Genomic DNA, 14,373 nt, shown 5'->3' with positions numbered 1-14,373 from the left:
AGATCCGCAAACATAACACAGTCATTCTACACTTTGAAATAAAATCTTGACGGAATAACTCCATTCAACATACAGCGTTCTCTCCCAGTAGAGAAGGTATTTTAGTGAAGTCTGGAACCTGTCATGCTGGACTGTTTTGTAGGCAAATGTATCTATTTTTTAGGAAAATATATATGTTTTGTAGGCAAATGTACATTTACCTACAAAACACATACATTTTCCTAAAAAATAGATACATTTGCCTATAAAACAGGCACATGTGCCTACAAAACATATACGTATATGTTTTGTAGGCAAATGTATCAGTTTTACTGGCAAATGTTTATCTATTTTTTAGGAAGATGTATATGTTTTGTAAAAAATGTATCTGTTTTACAGGCAAATGTCTGTATTTTTTAGGAAAATGTATATGTTTTATAGCCAAATGAATCTGGTTTACAGGCAAATGTATCTGTTTTCAAGGAAAATGTATATGTTTTATAGGCAAATGAATCTGGTTTACAGGCAAATGTATCTGTTTTCAAGGAAAATGTATATGTTTTATAGGCAAATGAATCTGGTTTACAGGCAAATGTTTCTATTTTTTAGGCAAACGTATATGTTTTACAGGCAAATGTACCTATTTGTTAGGAAAGGGTATATGTTTTGTAAGCAAATGTATGTTTTACAGGCAAATGTATCTATTTTCTAGGCAAATGTATATGTTTTGTAGGCAAATGTATCTGTTTTACAGGCAAATGTATCTATTTTCTAGGCAAATGTCTATGTTTTGTAAGCAAATGTATCTGTTTTACAGGCAAATGTACCTATTTTTTAGGAAAATATATATGTTTTGTAGGCAAATGTATCTGTTTTACAAGAAAATTTATCTTTTTTTTTTGAAAATATATATGTTTTGTAGGCAAATCTATCTGTTTTACAGGCAAATGTACCTATTTTCTAGGCAAATGTATATGTTTTGTAGGCAAATGTATCTGTTTTACAGGCAAATGTACCTATTTTCTAGGCAAATGTATAAGTTTTGTAGGCAAATGTATCTGTTTTACAAGGGAATTTATCTATATTTTAGGAAAAATTATATATTTTATGGTTTTTATAATGTATAAAAATCTCTTCCTTGCGTGGTATGTCATTTCTGTTTGCTCACTTTTATTTGTCTAGTTGTTTCCTTTGTTTCACTGCGTACATTGACAAAGAATTTAGAATTAGCTCTTTTCCTCTACACACACACACACACATATAGATATATATATATATATATATATATATATATATATATATATATATATATATATATATATATATATATATATATATATATATCTGCATATACAGGGCCGTTGCTAGGAATTGCAGGGGCCCAATTAGAAAACTGAAAACTGTTGTATGTATATTTACATTTCATGTAGTACATTTAACCAAAAAATAAAACATTAAACGATTGATATACTAAATATTGAAAGATAACATGAAAGTTTATTTTTTATTACAAGGTAAGGCGATTACAAACACACTGTTTATACAGAGGTCTCTTAGAAAAAGACTTCCGGCTTTTTTTATTGGCAAAGTCTTTCAAAATAATTTCAAAGTCAATAGTTTAAGCCATGGCATTTTCTATAAATAGCATCGCCAAATTGTTTTGTCTCCCTTGTGAAATTGTTAACCGTAGAATGTTTTAATTAGTTTTGGTTCTGAAAAACCTCTTTCACCCGATTGTCACAGGCATTAAGTAAGTCCTCAGAGCAATCAAAACATCAGGAAATGCTGTAAATCGTTCGTTTACTACCAGCTATGCAAACAGATCTTGAAGCTTAATGACACTGGAGGGAAGAAGAGTTTCCAGGACACAAGTTCTTCATCCAACAGAAAGCAGCCGTCCACGTCTTCAGTTGTTTCAGTGACTGCTTCTCCATCTGTAATGTTTTATTGTGGTGTCAGTTCAAAAAAGTGTTCAAGCTGCTTCAAGGTCCGCTATGCATTTCCTTATTTCCGCCCTACGTAAACTTTGAAAGTTATTTAGAAGTCCAAATCATTTTACTTGGCTTTTAAGCTGTTTAAATCTAGACTCCATAGACTGAACAGCTTGGTCTATCAGCAAGCCGAAGCGCTGAACTCTGTATGTTTCTTTTGGATCATCTAAAGGTTGATCTTTTGCCTCATATGAAAACTTTCTCTTCCTTTTACGTAGTTTTTTTTTTTCTTCTTGAAATGGTCCAAACTCCAATGGTAATTCAGCAGCCTCAACTAATTTATTTACGCCTGCAAGAACATCATTAAACCCCACCCCCCTCTATAAATTCTTAGCCATGATAATAGTTTTTTCAAACGAATCCATGCCTTCATCGATGTCTTTTGTTTCACCTTGTAAGTACTTCATGTCAAAATATCAAAGAAACCAAAAATCTGTTGTCTTTTATCTGGTTTGCTACAGATTCAGCTTCTGCTTCCACCTTGGGCTCATGCGTCATCTCTGATACATCCACAGGTATATCACATACTTCTCCAATCTGATAACGAAGAGCTTTAACACTATCAATCAGACACTCCCACCTTGTATAGCTTAATGTTTTCACTGATAACCCTTGTGCATGTTTTTTTTTTAAAAACTGCCCACCTCTTGGTTGATGCTGAGAGCAATATGTAGATCCTTTGCAAGATCCCAGAAATGTTACAGATTCTGGACAACACTTGCCTACATCTCCGAGTAAAAGGTTATAATTGTGACATGGACAACCTAGATGATTATTTGTACTCTTATATGAAATCCCGTCCCACATATGGTTCGGTTTTGTTAGACTGTTGGATTCTGTTGTAAATTTGCTTGAAAATTTGAAGTCCTTGTTTATAAAAAAAAGTTGCATGCAATGCCCAGTTGCACTTCGTTTTTTTCTTCTATCCCAAGATATTTTTTCCTTTAATCATTTTATTTCTGTTGCATCTTTTCTGATTTGTAAATGTAACCAGGGGACTTTCAGTTCCTTGGTCTACTTCCCAAACACCAGCCACGACTCTAACATGAAAAGCACAAGGTTCTATCATGAAATGCATCAGAATTTGGTCCATGTATAAGCAACTGTTCGCTAGCTTTGTTTGTTAGTTTTGACAGCACTGGGCAGAAGCAGCTTGCCAGTAATAAAAATTCTGAAGCTGTTTAGTTTATTTTCGTGGTTGTGGGAATCACCTATGGAATTAATTACCTTGGCCAAAAGGTCGAATCTCCGCTGTCGCTGCGATGAAAACGTGATTCAAAATAAGCTTTTAGTTCAGTACATAATGTTGACTTGGCTCTCAGTTTTCCAGTGTCAGTGAAAGAGTCACTTACTAATGAAGCTCATGGTAAGTGCCCTCTTGAAATGCTAATGTTCGCAGCCATTTCCCCAAAAGTATGAAATAATTCTTTACTGCTTAAGGGATAGTTTTGAGCATTTTTATGTTTCCTCATTTCTGTCCATAACGCGGACAGCCTGCTGAACTTTTAACACTCACAGTGTCTTGAAAAAAGAACAAGGGAAGCAGCATAGTGTATATTACATATACCAACAGCTACTGAATTGTTTGGATACTGGTGTCATCGTTGACGTGACTGGTAAATTGGTACACTAATAAACGACGATGGCTGTTGACTTGGTTCTCAGTTTTCCAGTGTCAGTGAAAGAGTCACTTACTAACGAAGCTCAAGGTAAGTGTCCTCTTGAAATGCTAATGTTCGCAGCTATTTCCCCTCTCCGTTTGGTAAGAAATAATTCTTTACTGCTTAAGGGGTAGTTTTAAGCATTTTTATGTTTCTCATTTCTGTCCATAACGCGGACAGCCTGCTGAACAATTAACACTCGCAGTGTCTTGAAAAAAGAACAAGCGAAGTAGCATAGTGTATTTCATACATCAAAAGAATAATACAGCTACTGAATGTTTGAATACTGTATTGGTGTCACCGTTGACGTGAGTGGTAAACTGGTACATTAATAAACGACGTTGGTTCATCGGATCCCATTGTGACTCACCAACACACATCAGTGTCTTGTAATCTGCTGCAAAAGTCAGCTAAGCCGAAACCTAAACCTCCCCCTATTACCTGGCTTTGGTGCCAGAGAGAGGAAGGTGAGGGCCCAGAATGTGTTACTTTTCCGTCATGGTGAATTATTTCTGGGATGAAGCTGCAAACCCCAGGTTCATTCCTCTACAGGTGGCCGTCCAAGTTTTGACTTGGCTCAGTGCTGTTCAGCTCCACCAGTCGAGAGACCAGGAGTAGAGCGAACAAAATATTGTTTTTAGCCACGGAACTTTAGGGTTTTGATATGGAATAATTAGATAAAAGCCAAAACTTTGCACAACTGTACAGATATGAGACATGAACAACATTTCCAAAGTCCCACAGTCTCCCATGCTTGCGTTATCCACCATGTTGGAAAATGTCTGCCAAATTTGAATTTGCTTGATATTATAATATATATATATATATATATATATATATATATATATATATATATATATATATATATATATATACATATATATATGTATATATATAATACAAATTTTATATACAGTATATATATATATATACACATATATATATTTTCATGATATTGCCTTGTAATATGTATATCATCCTATGGTTTTGATATATTTAGCGTTCTAGTTATAATGTGTTCTGTGTAATGATAATAATTGTTGAAGTATCGTTTGTAGTGTAATGTCAGATCTCAAAAGAAGTAAATGATATAAGTATATCTTAGTTTAACCAGACCACTGAGCTGATTAACAGCTCTCCTAGGGCTGGCACTAAGAACCAGACCACTGAGCTGATTAACAGCTCTCCTAGGGCTGGCCCAAAGGATTAGATTTACTTTACGCACCTAAGAACCAACTGGTTACCTAGCAACGAAATCTACAGCTTATTGTGGAATCCGAACCACATTATGACGAGAAATGAATTTTTGTCACCAGAAAGTAAATGATATAGATAACAGCGTAATTTAGAATTAACAATACATTCTTAATAGTAACATTGTATATTAGCAACAAGTGTTTTGTTTTGCTTTGAGTGTCTTCGCGAAAGATAATGCATTGACAGGCAAGAGACAACAATAGCTGCTCCATTCTGGAAACCAATTTGCATTTTTTTTGTTTTGTTTTTAAAACATGCCAGTCATAATTAACCAGTTGCAGTCTGTTTTGATCATGATAAGATTTCTATAAAAGCTTTGTCCCATACGAGATAGAAGACGAATGATTTCGCAGTGTTAGCTATATTGTTCTGATTGCATTCCATATGATTTTCTGGTAAAAAGTGTTCATTTTTGTGAAAAGCGAACAAGTGTTGCACTGAAGCATGTCGATCGATTACGACATGTTTTGTAAGATTGAAGTTCAAAACATTTTGCTCAGAAGTGACATCATCTTCCTTTTTCTAGAACTTTCTCTCGTATCTCGTTCCCAAAATGCCTTAATAATGACGTCATCTGATTGTTTCATTTCTAACTGGAATCCAAAAGTTTGGTCATTCTGATTTCAGAGACAATTCTTGTTGGTTCTCTCTTTCTTCAAAAGAGAGAAGTTATTAATGTAACATATTTGTGTGGTCACTGGTATTAATCTTAGCTTTTGAGATCTGAATGTAAGAAAAGGGTGTAATGGTACCCTAACAAAAAAGTGTGTTTTGTGAATCTCAAGCAGCTGCATTTCAGGTGATTTTGTGAAAGTTTTCACAAGCTTGTGTAAGGTAAAGTGAATTTTACTTATCATCACCATGGTATAATAAGGTATATTGAGAGAATTTTTGCCTTAGTGAAATTATTATTGCTAAATCTTTTGTGTATTTTTGTGTGTTCTTGTGTTTGCAATCTCTTGATTCTTCACATTTTATATACTGGTGATTTAACATTTATTTACTTAGCATTTTCCATATTTCTTGATAATTTAACATTGCATACTTGATTTAATTTCCATTTACTTAGATTTTCTTTTCAAATCTTGAGTAATTCTTGATAGTTTAAATTTTGCTTCATTAATTTAATTTCTTGATAAATTAAAGTGTTGTGATTTAGTTTTGTTTAATAATTTAACTCAAGAATTAATTAAATTTTGTGTTGTATTAATTAAATTTTGTGTTGTTTTCAAGTAATAGTAAATTTCTTCAGATTTTGAATTCTAATTATAAATTTTGAATTTGAAAATAAATTTTTGTATTTAAAATATTTTAAAAACAGTGTTTCATTTATTGACCACCAGTGAATAGGATTAATTGTGTGCGTAAGGCAAAGTGATAAACATATTTTGTGCCTTTTTTTGTTGAAGTGAAGTAAGACCAGGGAAACAGTTAAAGTTGTTTGATGGAGTGATGACCTTTTGCTCTAGTACATTTCTTGTTTAATTGTTGATACCTCACACTTGTTTTGATAAACTTAGTTTGATTTTTCACATGATTAACGAGCTTTTTAAGGGATCACTGTTACCTTTAGAGAGTACTCAGTCGTAATTTTTATTGTTATGAGGGTTCAGGTATCTGGCTGAAGTGAGGTAAATTTTTGAAAACTATGATTAGTTGTGTAATAACCAGGTACTTGGAACATATCATGACAATATATATACATACAGTATATATATATATATATATATATATATATATATATATATATATATATATATATATATATATACATATATATACATATATATGTATATGTGTGTGTGTGTTAAATTTTTATGCATTAACAATTCCCAATTTTATTTGCTAACATAAAAACATGTTCAATCTTTGCTTTTCTTTGCACACTAACCTTCTCTACAGATGAAATGGCTCAGTGCCCTATTCTTGCTGATGTTAACTGGGACAGGAGGGGCAGAACTCCTTCCTCCTGCAAGATCCTACAAGATCCTCATGCTACTTCCTATTGGAAGCAAGAGCCATAGAAATGTCTTCATGCCCTTGGTAGAAGCCCTTGCGGAGAGAGGCCATAAAGTTAGTATCGAAATTGTTCCCACTAAGGAGATCTGAAAAGTTTGAAAGAACAATAACTTGTAGCTAAGAATGGCAAAACAGGAAAAACTCTAACAATTAATAATATTTATGGTTGATATTGTAAAGAGTAATGTGAACATATCTAGTCCGGGAAAGAAAAACCAAGGAATGTAATGACAAGCTTAGAATATAGGAATCAAATAAATGGGCCCCCGCCACTTTCTTCTGAGCATTATTGTTGTTCTCTTACCCTCAGGTAGACATGTTGACCAGCTACGACATCCAGCACCCAAACCCGAACATCACAGAAATCCGCCATGGACTTCCCCACTTCCCCAGAGCTAGTATAAACATGTTCAATGATGCAAACACAGCATTTGGAATTGTTCTTACATTCAAGGATCAGTTGACTAAGATGGCTAGAGATATTTATCGCGTGCCTCAAGTGAAGGAACTCTACAGGAAGAGGAAGGAGTATGACCTCATTGTCCTTAATCAGCATTATAATGAGGTATTTGTTATTGCAAATTATTGACTTTTTTGGATGTATTCCATCTGCATACTTTCTTTAATTTGGGCAAAGTTCCAATTATAGTTACAATTATAGTTCTTATAAACAGTGTGAGAAGATCACAGCATCTTTTGTTAAGTTCCAACATAAAACAAGAGTTAATAAACTACTATAAGAGGGGATAGAAAAAGGGATAAAACCATTAGAACAAAGAAAAACCAATAACCTTTAAAATGTAAATGGTTATAATAAATAAGGTGCAACACTGAAGGAGAATTTTGAGAAGTAAATAAAACATCCAGTCAAAGAACTAAGCATTGCTCTCCCAGAAAAATAAAGTGGCTCAACTAATTTTGTGGTGACATAATGGAGCAGTGAAACTGGCATTCAGGCAACAGAAGAGAGCATTGTTGAGCTGTGAAGTGTTCAATATCTCCTGTTAATTATGACTAGCAGGCTGTGGTTAATGTGGGGGGTATTTATAAAGCTATTTTCTGATATTGTGACAAACTTCGCATGAGCAAGACTTTTGAATGGTGGCCCCACAATCTTTGGCATGAGTTCTCTTACTATTACATGCAGACACCTTCCTGTGTTGAACAGGCTAAATTGAGATAAACAAATGGCACATTAGGGCATAACCTTTCCTTTTACTTAAATATCACTGTGTTTCCTTTTACAGTGGACTTGGCACTATCACCTTGTTTGCTTCCATAATTGTGAAATCACTCAAATGTTTGAGAAACTAGTCTGCTCTTTGTCCTTTTACCCGTATAACTGTGAAGCAGATAAAACTATGAAAACAAAATACAAGTCTTAGAGAGGCAGATAAGGTTGGAAAAGTGCAAATGAAACACTAGTGTTTTCATGAGCCAGACAAAACTGGAGAAGCTTACTTAGAGTATCAGGACCACTTAAAAACAGGCAGTCTTTTGGGAAAGAATAAAAGCTAAGAGAATCCAATCAAAATTCCAATACCTTTACTGTATAAGGCAAGCAATTCAGGTATTTACTATTTAGGATACACGTGTTTGTACAAATTACATTAAAGGTCACAGTGTCTGTATGGAGCACACTAGACTGGTAGAGCCCATTAGGACACAACTAGTCAAACGTATTTAAGATCAAAATGTCTGTATCAATATGAGTCTAGCAAACCTTTTAAAGCATATTAGAGTTAACAGAATCACCAACTTATATGATGCATCGTATATGTTTTTATCAAAACATATAAGATGCCAGTGTCACTACATGTGGCAAACAATATATGTAAAGCATATTTAGAGTATTAGTATATATAAGTTTGCTGAGACTAGTAAAGTTTATGTTGGGTACTAACATTGCGCCATGGCTGATGTCGCTGTTTGTGGTCAGTAAATTTGGTTCAAGTTATCAGAGTAATTAAGAGGCACACAAGACTGATAAATTGTACTTAAAGTACCTAGCAACATTAAAAGGAAAATAAGCACATCTAGGCCCAGTTCCCAACCAGGGAAAATGTTTTGAAATCTATGAGGTCATCGTTGTGATGATAAAGCTTATTTAGGATTATCTTAATATTTTACAGATGGCTAAAGTGCTTTTGTAGTTTATATATGTCTGTCTCTGTATGATTTACAAGTTAAAAGAACTGGATCATTCCTATTTAAAAAGATAATTTCATAAATAAATCACAGTCCTGGCTGTGAAGTCTCTGAAATTCATATACCTCAAGGCTACCGAAGACGTTAATAAATTTTGGGTTATATTGTAAAGTTATGAGGAACAGTTCCTTAATAATTCTCAACTATAGAAAAACCATAGCTAACTTAAGTATCAAATAAAATCAGCATCCCCTCCACGCGTAAAATTTACTGCGTTTGCATTTGTATGGAGAAATGATCTTTTCTAACTTTGATTATTAACCATTACTACAATAATGATCATATATGCATTCTGCTAGCCCAATCGAAATTACGATTTATTCCATACTATATATGATTTACTGTACCAAAATTACAGAGACATTTTTGTTAGAAAAAATAGCCTAGGACCTATTACGAAAGGGAGAAATGTCTATAATTTCACGAAGTGTGAATAGACGCCTCTGTCCTTTTTATGCATGACAATCAAACTGATTTCCCATCTTTACTTCTAGTTCATGTACCCCTTCGTACACGAGATGCCATTCATTACCATCACTACCCCTGGCATGGATCCAAGACAGAGTGCTGCTCTGGGAAATGTACCCAGCCCAGCCTATGTGCCTACTTTATTTTATGAAGCTAACTGTGAACATGTTTTGGGACGACTTGCCAATGCTATTGCCGGTATAGTAAAACCTTTCTACTGGAGAAACTGGGAGGTTATACCGGCAGTTCAAAAAGAGGTGAGATTTATTTCTTTAGAAGCCTTATCAATTAACCAGCAGACTGCTTATTCTTCTATGCTGTTTCACTTTCAACATAAATATGTTATCTGTAACTCCATTCTTATTACATTCCATTCTGAATTTTACTTCTTATTCTGGTGCAATGAATTTTGCTAACACCAGTGAACATAATATCATGGAAACCAATTTGTTACATGTAGAATGACTAGATGATTAACTCACTCTGACTCCTTGACTCTACACTTTCTTGTAGATCAACATTCACTTCCCGGATCTTCCTCCTCTTCTGGATTTAGAGAGAAATCTAAGTCTCGTCCTTCTGAACTCCCACTTTTCGACTGATTTGACTGTTCCCCTTTTGCCTTCCCAAGTGGAAGTAGGTGGTATGCACTGTCGACCAGCCAAACCTTTACCAGAGGTAAGACACTATTATCAAGACTGAGTCTATTTGCAAGGGTGGCAGTACACTCTCAATTTGTGGTACATTATATGTAGAATATACAAAAGGAATACATAAAATGGAAAAACTGTTGAGATCTTCACTTCAAAACTTTGATGGCAAAGGTTTATTATGGAAACAGTATTGCTAGCTAATTGTCTAACTAGCTATCATTCTAGCCTTATGATAATTCGATATCATGAATGCTACTTTTCTATATTGTAGGACCTAAGGTCATGGATTGAAGGTGCAGGATCTGCAGGTGTCATATACTTCAGCCTTGGTTCAATTACGAGAGGGAATACATTGCCTACCAAGTACCGGAATATGTTCATCGAAGCTTTTTCCAAGCTGAACCAAAGAATTCTTTGGAAATTCGAAACCGATTTAGAAGGAATTCCAGAAAATATCATGATTAGCCCTTGGCTCCCACAACAAGATATTTTGGGTGAGAATTTTAATTGTTTCATCACATAACAAAGTTAAGTATACCTTAGTTTAACCAGACCACTGAGCTGATTAACACCTCTCCTAGGGCTGGCCCGAAGGATTAGACATATTTTACGTGGCTAAGAACCAATTGGTTACCTAGCAACGGGACCTACAGCTTATTGTGGAATCCGAACCACACTATACCGAGAAATGAATTTCTGTCACCAGAAATAAATTCCTCTAATTCTTCATAACAGGATAGGACTGCGGACATTATTGCATACTGAATAAAAGCCTGTATCTGTGTAACTCTTTCATGACTTTTCAGGCCACCCTAATGTGAGAGTATTCATAAGCCATGGAGGACGACTCAGTCTGCAAGAGACCTTGTACCACGGGACTCCTATGGTGACACTGCCCCTATTTGGAGATCAGCCCACAAATGGAGCTAGAGTTGTTGCAAACGGCTGGGGTCTGTCTCTCAAGTATGAAGATTTATCTGTAGATCTCATCATCAGTTCACTTGAAGAAGTTATGAAAAACACAAAGTAAGTTTTTATTTTCTATTTCTTTTTAATATGCTGCTGTTACGGTTTACTTACAGGATTGTCGATGTATTGATATGACACATATTCTTCATATGTTTTATATTGCCCAATCCTTACTCAAGCATTGCCATTAAAATGCGTCATACTTCATGCATATCAATATGATTCGTCCTCTTTGTTAATCATTAGGTAATTATAAATGAGAAAATTTAAGACTCATTTAGGAGCTTATGTATCCAGCTGGTGGGATTTCATGAAAGTCAACGTTGCTTAAAATAACAGCACTGTACAAACACATTCTCCAAGTCTAATAGTAAGATATTGAAGCAAGGTGTTCAGCCAATGGAACATTTTACTCCAATCTTAACTCTCTCGTAGTACCTCATGTCGTTTAATGTATACTTAGAAATTCTTACTTCACCTCACTACCATTTGCATTTCTGCCTTGAATAGGATATGGTCACTCGACACTTCCTCTTGTTAATTATGTTCTCCATGCTTTCACTCGACATTTCCTCTTGTTAATTCTGTTCTCCATGCTTTCACTCGACAATTCCTCTTGTTAATTCTGTTCTCCATGCTTTCACTCGACACTTCCTCTTGTTAATTATGTTCTCCATGCTTTCACTCGACACTTCCTCTTGTTAATTATGTTCTCCATGCTTTCACTCGACACTTCCTCTTGTTAATTATGTTCTCCATGCTTTCACTCGACACATCCTCTTGTTAATTATGTTCTCCATGCTTTCACTCGACACATCCTCTTGTTAATTATGTTCTCCATGCTTTCACTCGACACCTCCTCTTGTTAATTATGTTCTCCATGCTTTCACTCGACACTTCCTCTTGTTAATTATGTTCTCCATGCTTTCACTCGACACTTCCTCTTGTTAATTATGTTCTCCATGCTTTCACTCGACACTTCCTCTTGTTAATTATGTTCTCCATGCTTTCACTCCACACTTCCTCTTGTTAATTATGTTCTCCATGCTTTCACTCGACACTTCCTCTTGTTAATTATGTTCTCCATGCTTTCATGACACTTCCTCTTGTTAATTCTGTTCTCCATGCTTTCACTCGACACTTCCTCTTGTTAATTATGTTCTCCATGCTTTCACTCGACACTTCCTCTTGTTAATTATGTTCTCCATGCTTTCACTCGACACTTCCTCTTGTTAATTATGTTCTCCATGCTTTCACTCCACACTTCCTCTTGTTAATTCTGTTCTCCATGCTTTCACTCGACACTTCCTCTTGTTAATTATGTTCTCCATGCTTTCACTCGACACTTCCTCTTGTTAATTATGTTCTCCATGCTTTCACTGACACTTCCTCTTGTTAATTATGTTCTCCATGCTTTCACTCAACACTTCCTCTTGTTAATTATGTTCTCCATGCTTTCACTCGACACTTCCTCTCGTTAATTATGTTCTCCATGCTTTCACTCGACACTTCCTCTTGTTAATTGTGTTCTCCATGCTTTATCTGAGTATCAATCCTGCTGTTTGTTTCACCTGGATTTTACCTTGCTGTTAGCCAGGGCTTCTGTACAATAGCTTCCAAAATCTCTTGTGTATGTTCCCTTTGCTTGAGGGAACAGTTGGCCACATTCTCCTTTCCTATATGGTACTCATTTTCCTGTTTTGAAGTGTAGAACGAAATAAATGAAGTTGCTTCATTTTTCCATATGGAAAATTACTCACTTATCTCTTAATCTGCCTCTCCTCTGACTTTTTTTGATTGCAAATCAATCATTACATTTATCTCTTAGTTGATCTGACAAACAGAGAGGATTTTTTTTTTTGCCTTGCTTCTTGCACTCATAAAATTTTTTTCAATCAACAGTGTCATCTTATATGCATAGCATTTAAGATCACTGTTCCTTTCTGTGATGATGGCCAGAAGAAATGTAAGATTTGCAAAAGTTAAAAGCCGTCTGAAGAAAATTTTTTTTAATGAAGAAAATAGGACTCAAAATCCAATTTCCTTATTTTACCAGGTATGTAGAAAATGTGGTGAAGACTTCAAGGTTATACAGGGACCAGGTAACTTCTCCAGTAGAACAAGCAGTGTTCTGGACGGAGTACGTCATACGTCACAGAGGAGCCCCTAAGCTGAGGTCTCCTGCTGTGAGTCTGTCGTGGGTACAACTACTCCTGCTGGATGTGTTGGCTTTGTTCCTCTTGGTCATCATTTTGTCTTTGCTCATTCTCTGGTGGATTTTCAAGAAAGTTCTCAGTGCAGCTTTTGGTGAAAAGTATTTGAAGAAAAAGTCTGAATAACATTTTATCAAAATCAGTTAATGCTTGTCAATAAATTTACACAATAAACACGGTTTATAAAATCTACTGCTTTCATTCACCTGCTCCATTGGAATGCATTTTCTGTCACTGAATCTACACAAGCTCGAAAGTTCACAGGGCATTAATTGATTCTGTAGATCACGAGATCAATCAATAAGCTGCCTTTGCTCGAAATCTAAACTGAACACTGACAAGTGCTCTCCATAAGGATTATGGTTAGAAAGTAATCTTTTTCGGTGCTGTCATTCATTCTGACTGCCAATCTTTCACTAGCTGGTCTTCAAGGTGCTGGAATGCTAGCCAGACTGCTCAAATCTCTAGGAGGTTGATGTGATCTGCTCTCCCATTCAGGCCCCTATCCCTGAAATGCACATGCCATTTAGATGTGTGCCCCACCCCCTTTGGGATGCACCTGAGAATACCAGTATCTCTGGTGGTGGATGATTGAATGCCACCCCTGCAAGTGATTCATCAGGTCTCTCCACCATCTTAGATCTCCCACAACCTTCTCCATCACTTCAACCATCTGAGACAGATCCTTATCTGGCCCTCTCCAGGCTGCCATCAACTACCACTGGAGAGATCTGATGCAAGCTCTGCCCCTGGGGAATAGTTTCTCCAGGCAGACCACATGTCCAAGGAAGAACTGCCACTGCTTTGCCAGTTGCTGGGCTGCCAGGAGGAAGGGGTTGGAATCCACACCAGGATGGCTAAACTCTCCTGGGACAGGTACAGTTTTACTGCAACTGTAATGATTTACATCCCCAGGCACTTGATTTTCTGCTTGGGGGAGAGGTCTTACTTCATG

At 35.7% G+C, this 14,373-nt stretch overlaps 1 protein-coding gene across 1 annotated transcript; it reads left to right on the top strand.

Annotated features, from left to right (window-relative positions):
- Positions 1-13,606, top strand: LOC136828047 (UDP-glycosyltransferase UGT5-like). The gene is made up of 8 exons (XM_067085742.1): positions 1-96; positions 6,791-6,961; positions 7,218-7,472; positions 9,610-9,840; positions 10,097-10,261; positions 10,508-10,730; positions 11,043-11,262; positions 13,262-13,606. Exons 2-8 carry the CDS (start codon positions 6,791-6,793, stop codon positions 13,542-13,544), a joined length of 1,548 nt encoding a protein of 515 aa, XP_066941843.1. The 5' UTR covers positions 1-96; the 3' UTR covers positions 13,545-13,606.
- The last annotated feature ends 767 nt before the right edge of the window (positions 13,607-14,373 follow it).

The sequence above is a fragment of the Macrobrachium rosenbergii genome, chromosome 3 (assembly GCF_040412425.1).
Source record: "Macrobrachium rosenbergii isolate ZJJX-2024 chromosome 3, ASM4041242v1, whole genome shotgun sequence".
NCBI lineage: Eukaryota > Metazoa > Arthropoda > Malacostraca > Decapoda > Palaemonidae > Macrobrachium > Macrobrachium rosenbergii.
The sequence above is the reverse complement of the archived record's forward strand: the minus strand, read 5'-3'. Positions and strand labels throughout refer to the sequence as shown.